The sequence below is a fragment of the Kogia breviceps genome, chromosome 5, assembly GCF_026419965.1.
Source record: "Kogia breviceps isolate mKogBre1 chromosome 5, mKogBre1 haplotype 1, whole genome shotgun sequence".
NCBI classification, from domain to species: Eukaryota; Metazoa; Chordata; class Mammalia; order Artiodactyla; family Physeteridae; genus Kogia; species Kogia breviceps.
Window position 1 is genome coordinate 63,872,830 of NC_081314.1, and position 26,653 is coordinate 63,899,482.

At 34.7% G+C, this 26,653-nt stretch overlaps 1 protein-coding gene across 1 annotated transcript in view; it reads right to left on the reverse strand.

Annotated features, from left to right (window-relative positions):
- Positions 1-26,450, reverse strand: part of CCDC39 (coiled-coil domain 39 molecular ruler complex subunit) — a 46,270-nt gene extending 19,820 nt beyond the window's left edge. Inside the window, exons 1-13 of the mRNA XM_059064576.2 lie at positions 26,261-26,450; positions 20,098-20,217; positions 18,298-18,444; positions 16,765-16,923; positions 15,894-15,986; positions 15,670-15,798; positions 12,924-13,115; positions 10,232-10,335; positions 9,776-9,908; positions 6,524-6,718; positions 5,270-5,434; positions 2,555-2,692; positions 510-718 (exon numbers count right to left, since the gene is read on the reverse strand). Of these exons, the coding sequence (XP_058920559.1) occupies positions 510-718; positions 2,555-2,692; positions 5,270-5,434; positions 6,524-6,718; positions 9,776-9,908; positions 10,232-10,335; positions 12,924-13,115; positions 15,670-15,798; positions 15,894-15,986; positions 16,765-16,923; positions 18,298-18,444; positions 20,098-20,217; positions 26,261-26,350 (1,874 nt within the window). The 5' untranslated portion in view covers positions 26,351-26,450. The remainder of the gene's footprint in view (positions 1-509; positions 719-2,554; positions 2,693-5,269; positions 5,435-6,523; positions 6,719-9,775; positions 9,909-10,231; positions 10,336-12,923; positions 13,116-15,669; positions 15,799-15,893; positions 15,987-16,764; positions 16,924-18,297; positions 18,445-20,097; positions 20,218-26,260) is intronic.
- Positions 26,451-26,653: the final 203 nt, after the last annotated feature.

The window sequence follows — 26,653 nt, forward strand, 5'->3', positions numbered from 1 at the left end:
AATTTAAGCAAGGCTGCTGAATACTTAATATACAGAAATCAACTGCATTTCTATATACCAGCAACAAACCAAAAATGAAGTGCTTTAAAAGGAGATAACACTGACAGTAACATTAAAAAAAATAGCATGTATCCAGGAATAAATCTTATAAAAGAGAAGTGAAATCTCTAGAGGAAAATTGCTTCAATAAATGCAGCTGTCGGGTATCCATAAGGGAAAGCATGTCATTGGACCCTTACCACAAACCATACACAAAAATCAGTTCCAAGGGGATTAATGATCTTAAGGTAAAAGGATAAATCTAAAGAATGAGGAGTTAGCCTAAGGAAAGAGAGGGAAAAGCATAGATTTGTAGCTAAAATATGGCCTATATATTATATTAAAAGCTTTTTCAAACAAATAAGAAAAAGATGGACATCCAAGGTGGTGGAGGGAGTAGTCAGTTCTTCTGACATTACTCTTAACATTTTCAAAATTCGTGAGCAGTATTTTAAAACTCTAATTGTTACCTTATATTTTGCCGTTCTTGATCAACACATCTTATTTGTGATGCAAGCATTTTTTTGTGAACCTTAATTTCTTCGGTCCGTTCTTCCATAGCAGTGTGTAATTGCTGTTTTCTTTCTTCCAGAGAAAGAACTTCTTCTGCCTTACTGTGAAGCATTTCTCGAATACGTTTAACCTCAAGTTTTAAAAGATTGTCTTCTATCATCAAATCCTATCAACATAACAAAATCATCAAATATTGAAATGATCATTTGCATATCCAAACCAAAATATGTTTCCTTTCTATTGCTACGAAAGTCAAACTTGAAAATATAACTTTTTCTAATTTGACCATTGACCAAGATATCGATTAGGGTTAAATTTAGATTGCTCTGAGTCATGACTGATTTTCCTTTTATTTTTATTTTAAGGAAAGGGTTTATGGTTATTCCAAGTCTTTTATTATAATTCAATTTTAAATTCAAGTTTACTAAAAAAACAAAAAGAAGAAGTTATTCCTAAAATTGAAGGTTACAATGTCCAGCAAATATATGAAGCCCAATGGATGAGCATTTTTATATTCTAAACTAAATCTTACAAAATAATGTGTAAATACATTTTTATTTTAAAACAGTTCAGTCATGAGTAGAGTGCTGACACAAGATCACACTAATAGATCAATTTTCAGAATAGAAAGCCCAGAAAAAACACTCCAGAATATAAGATTTTACTAATTCAAAACAAAGCTTGTTAGCTGGAGAAAAGATTAGATCCCCATATCTCATATGTACCAAAAATAAATGCCAGATGAATGAAAGAACTTAATGTAAGAGATTAAACCAGTGCAGCCACTAGAAATAGTAAATATTTGTTCGATTTTTAGTGTGATGAAAAAGTTTCTAAGCATAAAAATTATACAGGGAAAAACACTTAAACATATAATGTTAAAAAAAAGTTTTTATGTCAAAAAAACTGAATAGAAATTTAAAGACAATGGGACAAATATTTATGAGTTAATATTTATGAGTTAATATTTTAACATACGAAGATCTTTTGCCAAGCATTTTAAAAATATAAACCACCGGGGGACTTCCCTGGTGGCGCAGTGGATAAGGCTCCGCGCTCCTAATGCAGGGGGCCCGGGTTCAATCTCTCATCAGGGAACTAGATCCCACATGTGTGCCACAACTAAGAGTTCGCATACCACAACTAAGGAGCCCACGAGCCACAATTAAGGAGCCTGCCTGCCGCCACTAAGACCCAGCACAACCAAATAAATAAACATATAAACCTCCTAATGGAAATATGGGCAAGAAAATGAACTAGAAATCCAAAAGAAAAATTATGGAACATAACAGAATAGAAAAAAATGTTTAAACATTTTAATTGAAACATAAATATTTTAAATTGTATGTTTAAACATAAAATGTTTTAAAATGTCACCAATTTCTAAAGTGCAGACTAAAAACAATGAGATACCATGTTTGCCCATCAAATTAACAATAATTTTATAAATTATATTATCCAGCCCTGGTGGTGGTGAGTAAAATAGAATGCTTACATACTGCTGGTAGGAGTATTAATTGAACGCTCTAGAAGGCAATTTGGCTTGAAAATAGTTTCAAGACACCAAAAATATTCATTCTTTTTGAACCATAATTATACAGCTAGAAATTTATCCTAAGGAGATACATGAACAACTGTACAATGAAATATGTGCACAGTACATGATAGCACCATTTAGAATAGCCAAACACTAGAAACACATATCCAAAAATAGGAGATGGTTAAATAAATTACAGTAACTTCATGCAATGGACTGTAGGAAGCCTTTAAAGATAATGTTTAGGAGATGTGCAATATACTTTTAAATTTTTGAATACAATATATAAAGCCAATTTTCTTTAAAAGACTGAAAGAAAGTAATATACTGTAACACTGTTTATCTTCTGTACAGTGATTATAGTGACTTATTTTCTTCTTTATAATTTGGTATTTAAAATTTTTCTACAATTAGCATGGAAATATGTGGTTTTTAATATTATATATACATTTGATTTTATTGCACCTGTTTCAAAGCTTTGGCTTTATTAAGTTCTTTCTCTGATCTGTCATTGAAGAGATTTAGTTCATTTATTTTGGTCATGAGGGACTCTTTTTCATCACGATTTTTACTATTTGACTTCTTGATAAAGTAAAGATCATTCTGTAAAGAGGGAAAAAAAGGTACATAAATACATATTTTAAATAACAATATTAAGTACATACTACTAAACATGACTTACATTAAACTATATGCTCCATTAAATATTTATAATAATATAATATTATAAATCTCACCCTTCATGCTCTTATGTCTCTAATAGAATATACATGGATATTCACATAGAAGCATTTTCATTTTTATTATCTATTGATGTTTGGGTTCAGTTTTAGTTCAATAATTCTAGGAAATATTATGTATGATTACAGTTCAAACTGAATCATTAGGTGGTTGCCATTTATGGGGAGAAATGGGAGGGTGGAATTCAAGCTTTGGTTAAATACATGGTTCACCTTCTGGAGTTCATTATTTGATTGAACCCAAGTCTCAGAAGGTAAAAACATTAACAGTCTGAGAAAGCATAGGGCTTGGTTAACTACAAGCTCTGGAATGAGACAGCCTTAATTATATATTAGCCATCCAACCCCAGGGGGCAACATACTCTTCCTCAGTTTCCTCATTTCCAAAATGGAGATGATAACAATACCTACCTACCTGGGTTGTTGTGAGGGTTAAAGAATTTACTGTCAAAGAATATGTGCACCAATGTTTGACACAGGGAAGTGTCTATTATTATTATTATTATTATTATTATTACATATATAATCACATATTGCTGGAGACAAAAATGCCAGATAAGATCTAATTCCACTGAATGAATAAATTGGTCATATACACTCAGATATTCGTTTTCTAGCTTTATACCAGTTTGTATCCTCCCTCCCACTCAGAAACAGAACAAGCTCTGTTCCCTTTGTCCCCCCCTTAGTCCCTCTTAGGGGACATAAAGCAAAAAGTTTCTATTGCCAAGATCTGTCTCCCTTCTCTCTCTCTCTTCCTCTGTCCCTTCCTTCTTCCCTCTCCTGCCCTTCTCACTGCCTGTATTTCTCTGAACTATCAGGACTTAAGATTGAAACAAGACATTAAGAATTTTTTTTTTCACATAAAGATGTGATTTCATAAAATTACCTTTTAGAATGAAATTTTTAATTTAAGGTAACTTTCAACCAGAAGAAATTTCTCTATTTCTTATTTCTTAAATTTCTCTTATTTTGAATAGTCTCTACTATTCAAAATAAGAGATGGAGTGGCATGGGAAAGAGAATGCAGAATGACTTTACAATCTAATGCTACTATTGAGAAGAGAAAACCTTCATTAGAAGCTTAACTAGCTTTAATATCTTTAAAAATTCACTTGCATTTCTATTAATTTATTGACCTCTCTGTCAAAATCAGCTGGGATAGGCATAAGTACTAGCCTACTACATAATGGACAGAGCCCCAGGGTAGCTAAAAGGGGGAACACTAGAACCATCCTCACACAGGAAAACAGACACAATTCAGGCTAGGGTCAAAAAACATGTCCAGATACAAATGTCACCCTCCTATTATTCTGTAGCGCTAATATTCTCATATTCCATGTAATTAAAACAATACCACTTATTGAGTACCTACTAAAAGCACTGTGTTAAGACATACATTGCTTCTAATTCTCCCAAATGCCCTAAAATAATATTAAATATTTTCCATTTTAAAATGAGTAAACTAGGACTCAGAAAAGTTAAAATAGCAGTTAGTGGTGTAACCTTGACATTCAAAACCGGTTCTGCTCTTTTCCACTAAACCAAGGAAACAGTCTTTTAAAAATTTAATCAGGCTACAAACCACTCCAAACCAATATTTTGTCATGTTAATTTTTTTTTCTCCCTAATTTAAAAAAGTAGTAGCTCCCTTTCACCTTTGTAGCCCTGAAGGAATTCAGGGCAATTCTTCTTAAAACCACTAGAGGACACTCATCACTAGCCTTTCCAGCTGTTTAACATTTAAAACCTTTGGAGTTCTCCCCCTATTCAGGTCCATGTTTTCACTCCTTCACTCTTACTTCCCAGTTAAACTTTAACATAGGTTTTATATTACATAGGTTCCCCTAACACAGGTTTTATATTACCATAAACATTAAAGTACCTAAAGATGAAGAACATTTTTACCGTATTAACAAAATTGAGTCATCTGAAACATGTAACTAAGTAAATATTTGAATAACAATAGATGACCCATAAAAGAGCAGCTTCTTTTAGATGCCACTTCAGAGATAAAAAGCAATCAAGTTATTATCACAGATACATAATAGAAAACTGGAATTTATCAATTTTTTAAATCATGTACTATTTAAGACTATTTTTAAGTCACATGGACCACGGATCAAATCCTAGCTGTAATCATGGACAAGTTACTTAATCTGTAAAACAAGTATTAATATCTTCTTCACAAGACATTTATAAGGATTAAATGAAATAAAATACTAAAGGCATAAACTTAGCATACAGTAAATGCATAATCAATGGTAATGTTACATTCTCATAGTCAGTATAGAAATATAAGCATTAGCTTATACATTTGTTATATATATGGGTAGCTTGGCAATTATCCTATCCAAAGTCAAGTCTTAGGAACATGTTGACTTAAAACAAAATGATGACTAGGATATTTGAAGCATAAAAAGTATTTTAGCTAAGTTACATGAAGCTTCTTGATCTGTGTTTCCAAAAGGTTAAATGTAGATTTTTTCTCTTCCAATGTCTTTTGAAGTTCAATAGTTTTTGCTTCAAGGGCTTGCTTTTCTTCTGAGTTAATTTCCCCCTTTAACCGTGACATTCGGCGTTCCACTTGTTGAATGTAAAAATCCTGTTACAGGTTTTAAAGATAAGTTAGTAAGGAGAAACAGTTAAAACCGTTTCTATAAATGCAAAAACACTGTAAATACTTTCTTATGAATTTGGCCTGATGTCACCATTTACTAAAGTCACTTTCACCCTTCAATAATTTATAGGATGAAATCCTTCTTACTGTAATGGGAAAAAGAGCAAACTATTCTTCAACAACCAGAGTACATGATAGTAACACAGAACTAATCTTCTGAAAATATAATAAAGCACCTAGGTGGTCATTTATCATACGCCCGTGATGGAACATCAGTAAATCCACTGGATTTACATGGACATGGATTTTTTGAGGGTACATTTTCTAAGGAGTACAAAAAAAGAATCACAAATTGTTAACCATGAAAATCTCAAATATGATGAACTTCTAAAGAATTATTCTGAAAATTATACTTTAGCGTCTGTAATTTTGAGAAACTGAGAACACATTAGATGGGGAAATTAAGATGTAGAGAGGGAGGCCATTAAGAAATTAACATGAGACAGAATATATAAATAGAACAAAAAAGGAAAAAATTTAAAAAACATTTTTTGGTCCGGGGATGGGGCTGGGGATGGGGATGCCGATGTTTGCACAACATACAGTCTTAGGGGTTTGGGGGGTGTTTTGTTTGTTTGTTTGGTCACGCTGTGTGGCATGCGGGATCTTAGTGCCCTGACCAGGGACTGAACCCGCACCCCCTGCAGTGGAAGCGCGGAGTCTTAACAGCTGGACTGACAGGGAATTCCCAACATACAGTTTTATTAGGTTTCAGACATCCCATTCCTTGTTTTGTTTTACTCCAGGTCCAATTGCTCCAGGTTCCTTTAAAGCATGGTCGCCCTCAATAGAGCTGTCGATCCTCTTCTCTATTTATTTCAGATCAAGAAAAAAAATAGCTTTTAAGGCCCCCTCACCCTTCGCTGACCTAACATGATATCCCATCTTCAGCATCTGTCTATCCCCCCACCCCAAGAGTTCTTAGAAATCTTTGTTTTCTTAAGACACTGCAGTATCTTGACCATCACAATTATAACAAATCAATATGAAGGCATTCATAAGAGTAACATCTACCTGACTGTACATAAGTTCTTGCTGCCGTAAGGTTTCAAAGTCCAGTTTATGTAACTGATGGTTGAGGTGCTTTAGAGAAGAACGGGTTCCTTCAATTTCAGATACAACAGCTTTTTCTTTCATTGTCTCAGTCTGTAATTCCTGAACTTTCTTAAATAGCACATCCTTCACTGTGTTCAACTGAACTTCTACTTCCTGATAATAAGAACAACAATGATTAATGAAATATAATACCTTGTAATGTTTTATTGCATGAATATTATAATTTGGGGGTCATAAATGAACCCTTATTTTAGCCCTTAAGAATATAAAGCCCTTCCCACAGTTTCAGCAAATCCCCAACATTGCTTGTAGTCTACTCTAGTCTAGTAGACTAGAATAGTAGTTTTCTATTCCTGTGTCATGCACCTTGATCTGTCATCTTAATTCTATCCTATGTCACCTTAGCCTTAGAACTTGACCATTCCACTGGTTTCCTTAGAACATAAAATATACTGAAGACACACAGCTTCTAAGCTCACAAAGTTTACTAAAGTCTTGAGAGTGTTAAGGGAAGAAATCTCCCACCTTCTTTTTGGCACTATCCAGTGGTGAACAGATAAATGTTTAACCATCAGCTTTCTAGTAGATGGGAGGTTATGGGGAAGAGGCTGATTTCTATGATTATTTTATTCCCACTATGGCCAGTTTCAAGCTACTAACATGATTCCTCTAAATGCAGAGCTAGGAAGAGATATGCCATAGCAGACCATTATGCAGTATATCTACTAGACAGATATAACAGATGTTAATAGTCTTAAGTAACCTTAAAAGCATAGATAACAGTAAAAGGCAGTAAAATAATTTGGAAGTGATATGTGCTGAGTACATATTACTTTTATTTTTAATATAATTTATTTAACTGTAAGTCCATATAATTTGATTTTTAATAGTAGCTATGTTTAGCAGCTGACTTTAAAAATTCCAGAAAATTTAACTATCAGCTCTTGTGAGCTGGTGAGAGCTGGCCCCAACACACTACTGGCACTATCACTATCCCTTACTCACACCTTGCCTGCACTTGACTTCCCTACATGTGCAGCCCTCTAGGAAACAGAAACTAGTACCCCATTCCCACTTCTCCTTTCTCAGGAGGCAGGTCCATCTTGATCTCACAGTGTCACATCAATGTATTCTAGGTTTCAAACAGATCTCCCATGCCAAGATCTATTGAAAGCTCTCATTTTAAAATGTTGAAATAATTTCCCTCTGTGCTCTTATACCCAGATAAGCATATTTCCCTTTGGCATCCAACGAACCTCAATATGAAACAAAAGAAGTCTGTGACTGGCACATTTAAATTTTCACAAATCAAGAAATATAACCTTATAAAATGCATTATTTTTCATATAATAGACAATTTTCACTGGGTTTAAGACCTTCTGAGACTGCTTGGCAGAGTTTTAAAGTCAGTGCTTGGTGTTGAATAACACAGCAACATACATAGAGTTGAGAATTTTTTCAAACAAACAAAAACCCCATTAACTACAAAAAACAAGATTATGAACCCAGCCCTGCTACAGCACAATCAGTACACATGCTGCCAATCTAATTCAGCTAATTTCTTTAAAAATATCACTAGTTTTTAATTATGTCTTCAGAAGGTGTATTTCATATAAACTTCCCAGTCTTTACAGACTTCTAATAAGTTCTAATACTATTCCACTCCGTGCACTACAGAAAATCATGCTCTTAGGGGGAAAAAAATCCACAACTTTTTTTTTTAATAATGTTGTATGATTTGGACTCAAATACCACTCAAGTCAAGATTGTTGCATGACTTCACTACTCAGGAATTTTAAACATACAACAGCACACTGAGGAAGCTGGATTCTGTCCAAATATAAATGAAACCATACTTGATATAAGCCTCAGCAAATGGGGGATTTTACCACAACCTTCAGCTACCCCTCCTCTTGCCCCATCAAAAAAAAGAGTAAAAGCAGAAAGTAGTGCCTACAGTGATAGGTCACACAAATCATATTGAAGTTTTCAAAGAGGGAACGGTGAACCAGCCTTTTCCAGTTCCTCAAAAACCGGCTTTAATTCTACCAGAATGCCAGAGAAGTTAAGGTAGAAGGGGTATGCCAGTGAAGTTAGTAAAAGTGTTAGCATTTAAAAGCCTGTTTACCAATAAATGGTGCCAGACTGGAAGAGGTTAAAGAGATAGCAGATGATGAAGAAATACATGCAATGAATGTAGACCACTGGGGGAAACTTGATCACAAACAAAAAAGATGATAATCAGGTGGAAATAAGTTGTAAAACAGGGGCATTTTTCAAGATGCATTTGCAATATAAGAACATATATACAGGGACTTCCCTGGTGGCGCAGTGGTTAAGAATCCACCTGCCAGTTCAGGGACACATGGGTTTGATCCCTGGTCCGGGAAGAGACCACATGCTGCAGAGCAACTAAGCCTGTGCGCCACAACTACTGAGCCTGTGCTCTAGAACCCGCGAGCCACAACTACTGAAGCCCGTTTGCCTAGAGCCCGTGCTCCGCAGCGAGAGAAGCCACCGCAATGAGAAACCCGAGCACCGCAACGAAGAGTAGCCCCTGCTCGCAGCAACTAGAGAAAGCCCGTGTGCAGCAACAAAGACCCAATGCAGCCAAAACAAAAAAAATGTATATGAATGGCAAACAGGGACAGGGACACAGTAGGCATTGAGAAGACATGGAATTTAAGATAGAAGGGCTATACCTTTAAAAGAAGACAAAGTTAAATGCTGAAAGTGAAGCAAATGGAGAATTAGGAGCTGAAGATAAAAAGAGGTCCAACAACTCAACAATCTCATTACAAATGCAATCACTCCAGAAATCAGAGCCTCTTAAAAGACCTCCTTCTCCTCTGATCTCAAGAGTCTAATTCATTCCCTATTGCTAAATTTGCTGTGATTTTTTTTTAAATTTATTTATTTTTGGCTGCTTTGGGTCTTTGTTGCAGTGCGCAGGCTTCTCATTGCGGTGGCTTCTCTTGCTACAGAACACGAGCTCTAGGCATGCAGGCTTCAGTAGTTGTGGCTCACGGGCTCTAGAGCGCAGGCTCAGTAGTTGTGGTGCACAGGCTTATCCGCTCGGCGGCACATGGGATCTTCCCGGACAAGGGCTCGAACCCGTGTCACCTGAATTGGTAGGCGGATTCTTAACCGCTGTGCCACCAGGGAAGCCCTGCTGTGATTTTTTTTTTAAAAAAACGAAACTAAACTTACTTTCACACCTCTTTCTTCCTCCCTTAGCATGTCTTCCAAGTTGGTAGCTTTCTCCTCTACAGACATAGTTTTCTCAGTTATCTGCGTTAATTTTTTTCTTACAATCTGATTATGATTTTTAATTTTGTGTAACCTATAGAGAATTTATAAGGAAAAAAATAGAAAACATGTCTAAAAGATATTTAATGCAAACAAATAAGGAACAGTTTATCCTAAGATTTCTACATATAACTTGAAAGTTTCTTTTGCCATAAATCTTTTTATTACCGATGTGTATTTAATAAGCCATAAAAATATTGATCCTAAGTCTTTATACTGAAAAAGCCAGGAAAATTTTTTTAAGTTTAATAATTTAGTAGCTATAATTTTAGTTATTTAACCAAAAAATCCAATGGTCAATAATTTTTCTAGAAATAGTCAAAAACTATAAACATATTTAAATACCTTTTTTCTTACCTTGTTGTTTCTTCATTAATGTCCTTCTTTATTTTGGAAATATTTTTCCTCAGAGCTTCTAAATCACTGGAACTTCTATTCACAGTGGCTTTTAAAGAATCCAGCTATTTATTAGTTAACAGAGAGAAATTATATATTTACTCTATATCTTATAAATTAATATCATTTGAGAAGTTCTATTATGAACACATTAATTTCTAACCTACATCACAACCACAAACATAATAACCATGTTGCTGTAATACATATTTAACAATTTTTCTTTTTGACCTGATATTAAATTTTAAATAACTTATAAACCCTGGCATATTATAGAGACCTACATATATGAGTTAAAAGTGCATAGAACAAAAGCTTCACAACATTGTATGTGGCAATGACTTCTTCGATATGACACCAGAGGCACAGGCAACAAAAGAAAAAGTAGACAAATTGGACTTTGTTAAATTAAAAACTTTTGCACAACAAAAATAGTAACAACAGAGCAAAATGGCAACCCAAAGAATGGGAGAAAATATTTGCAAATTATATATCTGATAAGGGATTAATATCCAGAATATATAGAGAACTTCTAAAAATCAACAACCACAACAAAAACCCAGCCTGACTCAAAAATGGGCAAAGACCTTGAATAGATATTTCTCTAAAGAAGAGATGCAAAAGGCAAATAAGCACATGAAAAGACATTCAACATCATTAATCATTAGGGAAATGCAAATCAAAACTACAGTGAAATACTACCTCACACCAATTAATACAGCTACTATCAAAAAACCCCAAAATAACAAGTATGGACAGGGATGTGGAGAAATTGGAACACTTGTGCACTGTTAGTGGGAATGTAAAATGGTACAGCCACTGTGGAAAACAGTATGGCACTTCCTCAAGAAATTAAAAATATAATTACCATATGATCAGCAATTCTGAAATAATTGTTCACCCATGTTCACAGCAGCATTATTCATAATAGCTAAAACATGGAAGCAACCCAAGGCCATTGACAGATGAATGGATAAGCAAAATGTGGTATATACACACAATAGAATAGTATTCAGCCTTAAAAAGGAACATAATTTTGACATATACTATAACAGGGATGACCCTTGAGGACATTATGCTAAGTAAAATAAGTGAAATAGGCCAGTCACAAAAAGACAAATACTTTATGATTCCATTTATATGAAGCACTTAGAGTAGTCAAAATCACAGAGACAGAATGTAGAATGGTGGTTTCCAGGGGCTGGGAGGAGGGGGAAATGGGAAATTATTGTTTAATGGGTACAGAGTTTCAGCTTTACAAGAAAAGAGTTATGAAGATGGGTGATGGTGATGGTTGTAAAACATTAGGAATATATTTAATACCACTGTATACCTGAAAACAGTTAAGATGGTAAATGTGTTACATTATATGTATTTCACCACAATAAAAAAATTTTGAGAAAAAAAAAAGTACTCATATGTTACAGCTTGTATGAACCCTGAAAGCATTATGTAAGTAAAAGAATCATGACACACACAAAATGCACCATATTGTATGATGTCCAAAATAGGCAAGTCATAGAGACAGAAAGTAGATCAGGAGTTGCCAGGGCCTGGTAGGAGGGGAGAAAGAAAAGTGATTGCTAAGGGTATGGGATTTCTTTTTGAAAGACAAAAATATTCTAAAATTAGATAGTGGTAATGGTTTCACAACTCTGTGAAATAGTAAAAACCATTGAATTGTACACTTCAAAAGGGTGTATTTGATATGTGAATTCTATCTCAATAAGCAAATTATAAATGAATGAATACCTGCATTCTTTTCTGAAATTGGTTTAAACTTAAAAATTTTTGAGAATGAGCTATTAGCAGTGACATTTAATTTATGCAAGACATTCACTCATTTTACTTTTTCAAGTTCTTAATTATTCTCTTCAGACAGAAAAAAATATTTCCTTCTTTATCAGCAATATAAAGTATAACAACTTATAGAATAAAATGCTCTGCAATATTCCAGTTTCCCACCCAAATAGCAGTAACTTCAGATAACATGGCCTCAAGACACAAATTTCATCAAGATCCCTTTATTGCTAACTAAGGGAATTGCTAACTCTCCCTATGGAATAATCTAGTTGGCATGTATGCTCAAAAAAAGAAAAGGACAAAGCAGGAGAATTTTATTCTCTCTTAGTCTGTTTAAAGACATTATACCACTACATTGTCCCACTACCACATTGAAATATTTTCCCTTAACAAGGTAAGAAACTGAACTTCAGCAGGTAGTTCTACCTAGAATTTGAGAGTTAAAACCACCATACACATGTAGCACTGGAAGGACACTTCAAGTTATCACCGATGTCAATAATTCATCTTCACATTTGCTCATTTGCCGGTTATCTTATAATTATGATTTCCAGCCTAGACCCTTCAGGAGCCTTTTGCCTTGGGTCACTTACAGAACACTATGTGTGACAGTCAAGTTGGGCACTGCACAACTCCAGGGGGAGCCCTTCACACCACCTGTGATGTGAATGACAGTCCCCTGTTGCCTTCATCCAAGCAAGGACTCATTAGAGTATCCTAAAAGTGCCACAACATGAAGGGATGTAACAAAAAGAACTAGAAGGCAGTTTCTTAATCAAAGGAAAGGCTTTATGCTTATTTTATAGAAATCTGTTATAAACACACAAACCAGTCTTTTTAGTTGACATACCTCATCCTTCAGCTGAATTCTCTTAGTTTCATGACATTGATATTCTGTTCTACATTGTAAAACTTTACGATCAGCAACAGAAATTTTTTTCTCATACTCTGTGTTATTCCCAATCTCACTTTCCAAAAACTTGATCTTTTCCTTAACCAAATTTTCTTTTCCTCTTATTTCCTGCTTTATCTTTGCTAATGCCTAGGATTTAAAATAAATGTTAAGTATATATTTAATATAAAAAACAAAACTAAAACTAAAAGGAATTTAGTTTTTCTATAGCATTTATTTTACTGAAACTTAAGAAAATGTTTTTTAAAGAGACTAATTTATATAAATAAAATAAAATATTAATATGCCACACACTAATATCTATAAGCTCATTCTTTAAAGATCTCTATTTTATTTCATCCATCTGGTACTTTGCTAAAGGGATGAGAAAAATGTCAATCTTTCATCAACAAAAGGTGACATGTTAAAAAATATAACAGTATTGAATAGTTTTCACACGGAAAGTTGGATTTCAATGAAATTTTCCAAATATTTCACAAGACCAGTTTCTTTCATTTTCTGAGAATATTATTTTTATTATTGGTTTCAGTAGGAATGTCTTCACGCAGGCTTTTTGCTAGTCTTGGGGATACAAAATAACTAGAATATACAACGTAGTAACTGAGGTATGGACAAAGTATTAATACTATGGGAGCAAAGAGATAATGAAATCTACCCAAGACAAATCATTAAAAGGCTTTACCTAAGAGCCTTCATTTGAATCAGGCCTAAAAAGATAAATGGGGATGCATAAATAGTCTAACATGGTTAAGGTGCAGGGTGAGAGAGCGGGGATGGAACGGGGACATAATAAGAAAGGGTGGAGACAGATGATAGGGATTAGGCTGGAAAGGTAGAGGTTAAGGCCCAATGGTGAAGAATTCAATTTTTCAATTGCCATGTTAAAGAGGGTCAGCTTTTAAGCAACATGGAATAAAGATTTTAGAGCTGGGGAATAAAAAGATCATATGTGGTTTTTACAGGTGATTCTGATGGCAATATGTTAACTGAATTGGAGGGAGAAGGAAAAATTTACCCTAAAATTTATTTCTTCCAAGTTTTCTGAAATAGGGTCTCATCAAACAACTAATCCCAGGAGATTGGGTCAGGGGAGAGTATGTGTTCTAAAATCAGTAAGTTTTAGAAATGCTGCATGTAATATTGTACATATTAGCATATTAAATCCATATATATCTGAGATTTACTGCATTTTAAAAAACATTTTAAATTTAATCTAGTATTCCCATCTATATAACAATTAACATTCTATAATTGTAACATTCCATCTATGTACTATGTTCATTCAACCTTAGGAGGTCAAAACTTCCTAAGTTTATATGTGTCAAATGATTATTCTAGAATTTCTTGCCTTATATTAATTTTTCTACCACTTAATCAGATGTTTTAATTCCTACTTCAGCGTTCACATTTTTTAGCAGGGAAATCTATTCACAGTTAAGTTTTCATACAGGTGATGCCACAGAAATCAGAAATATCACAAATTGAGAGCCAGTTGTTAAACACTTAAAAGTATCCCACTACCTATGGAACCATTTCTTGTTTCCCTCCCTAGTCTTTTTCAATACATACAGCCAGGAAATGTCATCCCATAAATAAGGAACCACTGAGGATATGACCAGAGAGCTACAAGCTGTGGATTCAGCCAAATCAGCAGGCTGAGTCAATTTAGCTGCAGGGTTGTATGAGAATTTGATTATGGATCTGCAGTCTTAGATCTGACACATTTGATTTACACAGAGGAAGCACTCAGGAATTGATGTTTGAAAGCAGTATGAAGCCAAGAAAGAGAAACCAACATCAGCATTAAGAAATAAGAGTAACTCATAGTTAAGATTGGGTCTCCAAGTCCCTCCTTAGGGAGGCGTAGGCCATTTTGGTGACAAAATGTTGATTACTTACAGAAGTTTAAAATAAAGAAATCACATTTTACATATAAGTTACATTTAACAAGTAAACCACATCCAGATATCAGAGTTCCAAACTCCCAGTGACCTGAGCTGTTTGCCAATGCCTTTCCATGGAGTATATTCAGGTGGAAGTTCGCCCATTTTCTCATCTGCCTTCTTTCCTCCTCAATTCCTTCTCCTTCCCAACTTTCCATCATCTTCCCATTTTTCACTAATCACTATTTTACCCCTTAATGATTTCCCAAAAAAGTTCTCCTAAATTACCTCTGAAAGTAGCAAAAGATAACACTAGGTCTTTGTTTAATCAGTGTGGTGTTCCTCCCCTTCTGAGCTTTCACCCCATCATGGGTACCTCAGTTTCAAAAGGGAAAATGTATTGCAGTCCTTCTTTCTTGGCTATTTAAGAGGCTCCTTTCCCTACACCTTTGATTAGCACACAAATAGCACACATGTTAAATCCAAGGCATCTTGGACAACCATGTATAAGTCAGGGCATTAGTTTTACTGCAGTAACATTATCTGTTGATCTCTTGTCCCACATTTCAGAGATGTCAGGATCCAATCTTCGGCATTATATCCAATAAGCAAATAATCTTCATAAAATCTCATTTCTAAATGGATACAGGGTCAGCTTTGAAAAACATTTACCAAAACTATTGAATCCTGCTACAAAAGTGACTTTCAAATAACAGTGTGATTTACATTTGAAATGAATGAGTTAAATACAAAAGAGATAAATATAGCTGAACTTTGCAAGGACCAAACAACTACTTTACCAAGGCACAGTTATCGATGTCTTGATCTCTCTTCTGCATCTGTTCTATTGTGTTCTCCCACTGTTCAATGAGTTCTTGCCTTTCATTATGAATCTTACGAAAATCTTGGGCTGCTTTATCCAATTCTAACTGTCAAATGAAGACCAAATAATATTTCTGTGAATTTAAGTGCTTTTTAAATATCACTTTGACAAGTAAGAAATAAAAATCTTTACTAAACCAACCTGTGCACTTAGAGTCTCTGCGAGTTCATTGTCAAGTACCTTTCTTCTCTGATTACATTCCACAGTCAGTCTTTCTAATTGCAGGGTCAGTGCCTATGATGTAATTACATGCAAAAATATTCATAATTATCATTTTATTAACATAAAAGCTGTTAGCATATCTCACATTAAGTATTATTATATTATACATATACATATTATATTATACATATTTATTTGACATCTAAAATAACTACAAAATAATACATATATTCTTTATCTTCTAGCCCCACAGTGCTGCAATGATAACCCAATTGTTTCTAAAAAGACTTTTAATACTTTTTAAAGTAAGTTAGAAAAAAGATTAAACAATAATTTGCCATTTAAAATTATTTTACTAATGCATGTGGTATTAATCTATTAGAAAATAGCATGTTTCATGATACTAAAATATTACCAGATTTAATTACAAGTAGATTTTTAAGCAATGGTTATAATAATATATTAAATAATCAGTAGCACTATAGTCTCAAATCAGCAAAAACTATCTGTAACATTCAAACTATTACACAAAAGAAGTTAAAATACTTATACATAGTTCTAGTACAAAACTTCTTTTCTGAAATGCTTTTGAGAAACGTTCTCAATCAGGATTCTTAACCAGGAGTCCAGAGATCCCTAAATGGACAAAGGGCTTCAGAGGATCTGTAAAACTTGCAGCAAAATTTTGTGGATATTTGAGTATAGTCATTTTTCCAGAGACAGGATAATTGGCTTTATTAGACCCAAAATGTTTAAGAACTACTTTAGAATTATAAGTCCAATTTAGATTAAATGGTTGATATATTACAAATTCAGAGAAAATCTAACACTACAATTTATAATATCTCACCCTAATTTTATTATCATCTTGTCGTGCATACTTTTGAAGAGTGAGGGCATCACTATCTTTATGAGCCGATTCTTCCAGCCATGCCTCCAGTGCTTGCTGGTCCCAGTTCATTTGACATTTCAAACCATCGAGTTTTTGAGTCGTTTTAAAGATGTAATTCTAATTTCCAAAGAGAGGAGGCATGGGGAAATTATAAAACATTATTTACTGTACAAATTAAAATAAAACATAACATTACATATTACAGGACATATTTAAAAGGAAGAAAGTCCTGCCTCTGTCCCTGGCCAGGTGTATATAAATACCTAATTTAATTGTATAACTATCATACTAACATTTGAATTATTCAGTTGTGAAATAGAGGGGAGATGATTATACAAAGTTGAAAACAGGAGTTGAGCCAAAGTTTGCTTTAAAAGGCTTCAGGGTAGCTCCCCTAGAGCAATCTCATTAGTCACTCCACCTAAACTACCCCAAGCTGATACACAATCTTAATAAAAATAATGTACTTGATATGCTAACTCAAGCCCAAGACAAGTGCCCTTCAGCCCCATTTCCAATCAGATTGCTGCCTCTAAACTACCTCTTATATAGAAATTTTGGAAACATGTCTAATTAAAATAAATATAGTAGTTAAGCAGATACAAATATTTCTGTCAATGTATTCATTTAACCAATTCTAGGTTCACAAGAAGAAAACAGATCAATATGCAAACACATACAAATTAATATGATATGTATGCATATGTATACATACATGTATACATATAGAGAGAGATACAGATATATACATTTCCATAAGTATATGCATATGTAAAGATAAGAATTGAATTTGGAAAGAGCTCCCAGACAGATAACTAAAAACTAAGAAAAAGAAAAATAGGTTACAGTAGTTTAATATTAGAATCACCAGCTGATAATACGAAAAGTAAAAATTTTAACTGAAAAATGAAATTCAAAATTACAAGTGACTTTTTTAAGCTTTTAAAAATGTAGCATAGGGCTTCCCTGGTGGCGCACTGGTTGAGAGTCCGCCTGCCAATGCAGGGGACACGGGTTCGTGCCCCAGTCCGGGAGGATCCCAACATGCCGCGGAGCGGCTGGGCCCGAGAGCCGTGGCCGCTGAGCCTGCACGTCTGGAGCCTGTGCTCCGCAACGGGAGAGGCCACAAGAGTGAGAGGCCCACGTACCACAAAAAAAAAAAAGTAGCACTTATAGCTACATGTTGCTTTGAAAAATGTAGCACTTATAAATTATGCCTAGTGTGGTATATAACAGGCAGCTGGCATGGTACTTTACACATAGTAAGGCTCAATGACTATTTGGTAAATGAATATTGAGAAAATAAATGTAACATTCTATCACTGTTGATTCAAATTACAGCTCCACGTGAGTTTCATTGTCCAAAAAACAACGTAAGTGAATGTCAGGAAACTAAAAGAATGCCTTTACCATACAGGAAAAAAAAAAGTTTATTTGGTGAGGGAAGAAGGAACAATAGCACACAATTTTAAGTAACATTTCAACACATACTTCCTTATCACTTTTCTTTTCCCGTATTGAAGTTATCTCATTTTCCAGTCGTTGCATTTCATCCTTCACTCGTCCCAATTCTCTTTCAGCAATCATCTTAAAATGTTCTTCACTTTCAATCTCATGCTCCCTGGCTTTGCAAAGAGACTACAGAATAATATACAAGACAGAAAGACTTTTTAAATTTTAATATTATAAAATATTCATAATAATCCACTAGACAGAAAATAACAAAGTTCCCACAAAATGCTTAGATCAAGTACTATTAATTCTACTTCTCTGAAACCTACACCACATTAGACTTTGTGATTCATTGTAGTCGGTGTTGCTTACTAGTTGTAAGAAGTCAGTTCATGGAATGTGCTAGGAAAAAATGTTGTCAGCAGTTTTCAGTTATTATGTTGGTCTAGGGAAACTGCTGAAAACCAAAATTTATATACTGAGACTTTAAAAGATATAATTCATTTATTTAAAAATAAAAAATGAAACTAATTAAAAATACTTAGGAAATGGTATGTTTATAAGAATTGATCACATATTCTAATTAAGAGATAATTTTAAAGTAATTATGTAAACTGTGATGGTTATAAATATGTCCTAGAGTATATTAATATACAATGATGCCTTTGTGTTAAGTTTTACTTAATAAAGTAGGGCTGATCTTGTAGGGCTTCAAAGTTATCACCATTTGTATTATTTTTACAGTATTAAGGCTGTTAGTGTTGAAGGAAGTTTACTGTCTTTTGTCTCTATTGTCCTACTTAATTGAGGCTTGGCTATAATGCAATACACCTACAGAAAATCTCTGTTTCTCAATTCCCCAACTCAGTGCTTTAATAACTTGAAGAAAAGATGTTGTTCCAAACTGCTTATTAGTTACTAAATCACATCAGGATACAAAAATCATTAGATTGTTTTCTAAAGTTCATTAAATTTATAACTTTCTAATAAGACTTGTAAAAACCCATAAAACAGTCACTTACCTATATTAAGTATAAATTGGTATTAAAAACATGACTTTTTTCATTTTTAAGAATTACATACTTCTTCAAAGGAAAGTTGATGCATTTTTTTTTAAATAGTTTCAGATGGAAGTTAGTAAACTCTCCAATGCTGATTTACAGAGCTTTCTGATTTCCTGGGCATCATCAGGGAAAGAGATTCTACACATGAATAGATTGTCCATAAAACAGATGTTTACTTAATTAATCACTCTGTTTTAATTTTTATTATTTGTGTTAATATTTCTAAAATGCATTGTACTGTTCCCAGTTACCTTAGTTTCCTGAATATAATTTAACTTTTCTATTACCTCAGAATCGTCATTATAAAATTCAATTCTTAAACTATGCTAAAATACCGTCTCATGTCCTAAGGGCTACTGAAGGGTATGGACTATTTGCCTCCACTCAAAATGGCTCCAGGGGGTTGTGCTGAAAAATTTTAAAGTAGACAGAAACTCTGTTATGTGTTTTATTAGGTCTGCTTCCACTTAACACCATAGTTTCTCACTGTCATCACTGTACCCTTCTCATTATAATCACCTGACTAATATATCAGACTGTTTGAATGATGATTTCCCTTTTCAAATGAACTAATTATTCCTTGAATTTGGTGGCAGTAGAATTCCTAAAAGTCTTTTTTCTACCTACTTTCAGGTTCAAGGTTATGTTCACAATTATTGAGTTATGGGAAAGTTTCCTATTATATCTCTAAAATCAAATCATAGATGTAAATGCAAAGTGAAATGTTCCATGACTACACATGATATAATCAATGTGAATTTCAACATTATTTTACCTGGGTAAATAAGAACTCTTGCTTAACATTTTTGAAGTGAGAAGTCATAGCATTAATTCGATCTTCATAGTCACGTAGCTGATCTTGAAAGCTTGACCTTTCATCCAGCAGCTTTGACAACTGTAAATAATAAATTCTATGATTAACCAAAGTCCTACTAAGTTTTTACCATATTAAAAGGATCTAAAATCAAAAGAAAATTAAATCCTCATTTACTTCACTTCTTGCAATATCCATTTAAACTTCTAAAATCTACTAATCTTTTAAATATTATAAAATAGCTCTGTGGGAAAATTAGCACCATATTAAAAGAGAATAGAAATCTCTCTCAGATTTACAGCGTTAGCAGGTCCACTGCTAAAATGCCCTTTTAATAAGATTCTATTCTGTAATTAATCCACAAGATAGCTAAAGCAGACAGAGCATAGCAACAAGATGTAAGAAAAACACAGAGCATGAAACATAAATTTGAAAAGTAGCTGTACACGCAGCATAGTAGCTCCTCCCTGAACTCCTATTCAAAACCAACAGACTTAGGCTAAGCTTAACAGAACAGAACAACTAACTCTCACATGCTTAAAACCTGTTTCTTAATAAATTTTGTGTGTCTTTTGAATAAGAACCCTGAGTAGAAACAAAACATTGTAAATTCAAGCAAACAAACAAACCTTTAGGAAATTATAACACAGATTCTCAGGACCACTAGAGTATATCACCCCTCAAAGCAGTATAAAAGCTCAACAACAAAAAATATGCTTCCTTAGTGTTTGGAGCTGTGGTTCCTCATGTTGGGGCTACAACCCAGGAGGTACACAACACCATCCACTAAAGTGCAGAAGAAATATTTGAATTTTTAATGAAGGAAGAAAAAAAATACTAATTTACTCATTTGTTATGTCCTATATTTTATTAAACTTACTAAGTACAGTTGACCCTTGAACAACCTGGGTTTGAACTGTGGTTTCACTTATATGGGGATTTTTTTTTCAATATAATACCTATATTTTCATTTTACAGATCTTTAACTAAGTGTGGGGAAAAGTTTGTGTTTGCTTAGAGATCACAATATGGGGAATTAAAAGAACTAAGGTTTGATTCCTGATTCTATCCAAACTGTTTCAGCTTCCTGCCCTTGAGTGAATCATTTATCAATTCCCTGTTTTTGAGACAGAGATATCAGTACTCAGATTTTCCACTGCCGGGGTGGTGGGGGGGCAACTAGCACCCCCTAACCCTCACACTGTTCAAGGTCAACTGTAATAATAAATATATTTTTTACTTTTTATTTCATTAATTTCAGTTTTTATTTTAATTCCCTTTTTTTTTACTGTATTGTTCTTTTTAAAAACTTATTAAGAGTTCTTAGTTTCTTTACTTTTTGTCTTACTGATTTTCATGACCTAAATATCTGTCGCCCCCAAATTCATATATTGAAACCCTAATCCCCAATGTGATACTATCTGGAGGTGGAGCCCTTGGGAGGTAAGTAGTTTTAAACTATGACATGAGGGTAGGACCCTCATGATGAGATTAGTGTCCTTATAAGAAGAGGAAGAGAGACCAGAGCTCACTCTCTCTCTTAGCCATGTGAGAACAGAGCCAGAAGGCCATCTACAAGCCAGAAAGAGGGCTCTCACAGGTACTCAGCTATGACGGTACCCTGATCCTGACTTCTAGCCTTCATAATTGTGAGAAATAAATGTCCATTTTTAAAGTCACTCAGTCTATGTTACTCTGGTGTAGTAACCCAAGCTAAGACACTGATCTAAAATAAAGGCATTTAAGGCTATAAGTTTTCTCTAAGATTTTTGCCATTTCCCGTGGGTGTGGGTATGAGGCAGTCTCCCTTTATTGTTTTCTAAAAGGTAATTTTTTTCCTTTCAATTTCTCTTTGATATAAAGCTATCCAGAAATATATTTCTGAGAAACTCACCTAAGTATCAATATTTAAGATGGCTCTCCTAGTCAGCTCAGGCTGCCATAATAAAATATCATAGATTGGGTGGCTAAAACACGGAAATTTATTTCTCACAGTTCTGGAGGCTAGGAGGTCCAAAATCAAGATGCCAGACAATTCCGTTCCAGTGAAATTTCTCTTCCTGACTTGCAGATGGTTGCCTTCTCAGAGTCCTCATATGACAGAAAGAGCCCTGGTCTCTCTTCCTCTTCTCATAAGGACAGTAATCCCATGCTGCCCCTGCCCCAAAGGCCCCACCTCTAAATACCATCACACGGGGGGGGGTGGGAGGGGGGGGATAGGGCTTCAACATATGAATGGGGCAGGTGTGGGGCGGGTGAGGAAGGCATGCAAGTATTCAGTTCTTAACAATGGCGGATAATTTTTAAAATTGTTTATTATAAATTCTATTGGCTTATCATCAGAAAATGTGACCTATAAATTTTCCATCACTCATTTTTAAATTGTTATAAAATATATATAACATAAATTTTACCATTTTAACCCTTTCTCAGTGTACGTTAAGTACAGTGGCATTACGTACATCCACATGTTGTGCAACCATCACCACCATCCATTTCCAGAAATCTTTTATCTTCCCAAACTGAAACTCTGTGCCCATTAAATACCAACTCCCCATTCCCCTTACCCCCAGCCCCTGGAAATCACCATTCTACTTTGTGTCTCTACAAATTTGACTACTCTAGGTTTCTCATATAAGTGGAACCATACAGTATGTCCTTTTGTGTCCAGCTTATTTCACTTAGCCTACTGTATTTAAGGTTGATCACTCATTTTTAGGTTTTTGTTCGGTCTAGTACATAATCTACCTTTGTAAATGTTTTATGAACATATTCTACTTAAGCGATATATGTTCTCTATGTTCTTACTTTTGTTGTATTAGTCATATCTTTTATATTTTTATTTTTGTCTATTAGAGTTGTCTAATTCTGAGGAAGTAAATATTGAAGTATCTAACTACATATTTTTGTCAAGGCCTACTTGAATTTATAATAGCTTTTACTTTTACGTATTTATTTTCTTCATCAATTATGACTTTTATCATTGCATAATGAACCCAGAGCAAAAGCATCTGCCTTTTAAATGAAAGCATAATGATTAACTCTCCACAACTTGATAATTCCTTCCCCATAGAGTTCCCAAACATTTTATTGCCTCTTTCTTCAATATAAAAGGACATGCAAGGAACACCAGATATATACTGAAAACTTACATAATGTGATATATAAGATATCAAGATAAACAAACAAAAAGATCCCAAAGAAAACAGATAATTCAGGACACAAAAGACAAGAACTAAACACACACACACAGACACACACACACTCAGAGAGATTGTAAATGATAATGTACTCCTAAAACAAGACCATGTGATACAAAAAAGCAATAAGCAAATAACCTGAAAATTTAAAATATGATTGATATACTTGCCAAAATTAAAATTGCTATGTAAAGATGAAATAAAACCCTAAAAGCTTCCAGAGATTAAAAAAGTAAGCTACAGGGCTTCCCTGGTGGTGCAGGGGTTGGGAGTCCTCCTGCCAATGCAGGGGACACGAATTCCTGCCCTGGTCTGGGAAGATCCCACATGCCGCGGAACGGCTGGGCCTATGAGCCATGGCCGCTGAGCCTGCGCGTCCGGAGGCTGTGCTCTGCAACGGGAGAGGCCACAACAGAGAGAGGCCCACATACCGAAAAAAAAAAAAAAGTAAGCTACAAAGAAATCATTTTAATATCAGATTTCTCACCAACAACACTGCTGGAAGATAATAGGGCAATACTTTCCAGATTCTGTGGAAAAATTATTTTTATTCTAGGATCTTCTACCCAGCCAAATTACAATCATATGTGAAGATAATCACAGTGTTTACCTCCCTTAGACCCTTCTTAAGGAGACACAAGAAAGTATTTCATTAAAATAAGGGAATAATAATCTAAGAAAAAAGAAGCTATGTGATGTAGGAAATAGAGCATCAACCCAGTAAAGAAAAGGGAATTCTCAAGTTAACAGCTGGGAAATAGGCCTGTGGGAAAATAGTCCATACTGGGAAACACAGGACTCCAGGAGGAAGGAGTAGGGGGAGAGAGAAAGTATCTTGAAGATCTGATACTATGATTTAAGGAATATAAATGTAAAGTCGGCAATGCAAGGACCCAGACTGGCAGCCAGAGATGTGAGGAATTGAAAGCACAGTACTGTGGGTCCTTCTTGAAACTTACACATGGATAGTACCCAACCAGTCAAAAGATGAATCAAAGTGAAAAATTCAAAAAAGGGTAAACTTAGTAAAAGTGGCTGCATGAACAACCATTAAATCCTTTTAAATATAAAACTAAGACTAAACACTTGTAGTAAATTAAGGGCACTGGATAGAATGAAAATAAACTAAACCTTGATATTATAAAAATAATAAAACCACTATTTTTAATGGGGAAAAGAAGGTGGCAGGAAGGGTAAGAGAGCTAATTTCTTCATTTCAAAGATAGAAATGAAAGATCAGGGAGTCAACCCATACTGTCTACAAATGAAGCAAAGAAGTTTTTTAAAAACAATTAATTTAACCATTTAGTTTTTCTTAATGTTAAAGAAATCTTTCAGCAACCAGTATGTCTTATAACCAAGTAATACTCACTGAAATTCAACAATTCCGTTCATTTTCTCCTTTTAACCACAAGTAAAATTGAATTTAAATTTCTATGTTAAAAGCAGCACATATAATAGGATCCCAGTTTTATAATACTCCTGTCTTTTCTATCTGTATACCTGTAGACCATGATGTCTGCGATATTTGTTTAAAGCCATGATAACCACTTCTACGGTCAACAGTGACTACTTTGGGGAGGGAATATCTTGAATTTTTTATTTTATACCCTTCTCTTCTGTTTGAATATCTTAAACTTTCAAGAGTTGCTTTTTTAATATTGGAGTTTATTCAGGTGAAGTGATTATGGCCCTCATTATTCTTTTTATTGCTCTTTAATATTTTTTTAAAATAGCTAATACAAGTAATATGTATATAAAGTCCTGTGAGACAAATATTATGGCAATAATACCAAAAACTAACGTTTGAATGGAACTTAACCTATATTAAAGTCCTTAAAGCTGTATAACAATCCTGTGAGATAATTATTTTACTTATCTCCAGTTTACAGAAGAAGAAATGGACTCAGTGCTGGTAAGCAGGATCAGAATCCAAGACTGGATACTTATTATTAGTCCTCAGTACTCAGCGCTAGATCTCTTATATTTCCTAATGCTGCCCTTCACTTAAAACAAAAAACAAAATCTGAAGCCATCTACATTAGATATAAGTAAATAAGTCAGAAGAGTTTGAAAAAAAAAATCTTCAAAAAACAAAGTGGAGGATTTTCATTTTCATTTCTCAGAGGAGAGAAGGCCTTCTCTTCCATTCTCTAAAGTAGTGTAAACATCATCGGTCTTCTTGGACCCTCTTCCACACAACACATTGCCATGTGATGGAACTTTAGACTGACTGCTAACGGGTTTTCAAAGTTTCTTGAGCTGGTTGCAATTTTATTTTTAACAACTACAATGCATTGGTTGCAAGCTGGTGTAAAATACTCCTTACAAAAATATTTTATATATTTCTGTGACAACTTAATCCTCACTTTGAAAAGCTGTAAACTGCACATTATACATACTTACTAGAACATCCCTCTTGAAAACATTTCTTCGAGTCACTTTAAACTTTAAACATCATAGGCAGTAACTCAAAAAGAAATGTCAACCATAACATCTTTTGTTTACAAACATCCGCAAATAACTGTTGCTACGCAAACCTCAGAAGTCCCTTTGCAAACTGCGCTTAATTCTGAGGAAGGAAAAAGCGGGCGCGAGAACCAGCCTTCCCTTTACTGCTCAGGAGGCTGGAAATGAGTGCAAGGAGTGGAAGAGGAGTAGGGAGTAAAGATTCAAGCTTTATCGTTGTGAATATCAATTATCGTTTCAGTTAGATTGATTGATTGATTTTAATGCTTTAGCAAGTACCGAAAAGGGCTAGCAGGTGAGGGAGGAAGGAGATACTGCCGGAGAGAGGTAGACCGAGAAGAGATGGGACTAGGGAAAGAACGGAGAGAAATAAAAAGGGTTGGGGTATTTCTGCCAACTAGAAAACGTCCCCCAACAGACCCCTTCTTCCCCCGCCTTCTTCACCTGATCCTTACCAGATCTTCCAGTATCTTGTTCTCCTCGTTCGCCACCGGGATGGCGAACCCTTCCTCCCAATTCAGCTCCGCCAGGAATTCACTACTCATGATGACAAACAGATAGGGGACCTCAGAAAAGGTGCAGAGGTAAGATCCGCTTTCTCGTATCGCCCGTGAGCGGCACCTGAGGCAACCCCAGGAACTCGCAAAGCTCCGGGGTGGCTACTGGAGCTCTAGCAACCGTTTCGCGCCCTTAGTTACCAAACAGGAAGCGATCAGGTCCCCAGGCAAATCTTCCGGTTGAGAACTCCTTCCCAGGATCCAGTGCAACTTTTTCTTCTTGGGCACCCAGAGAATTGAATCAGCTTACTCCTTCAGAGGTTCCTTGGGATTGCCAGGTACCGGCATAAC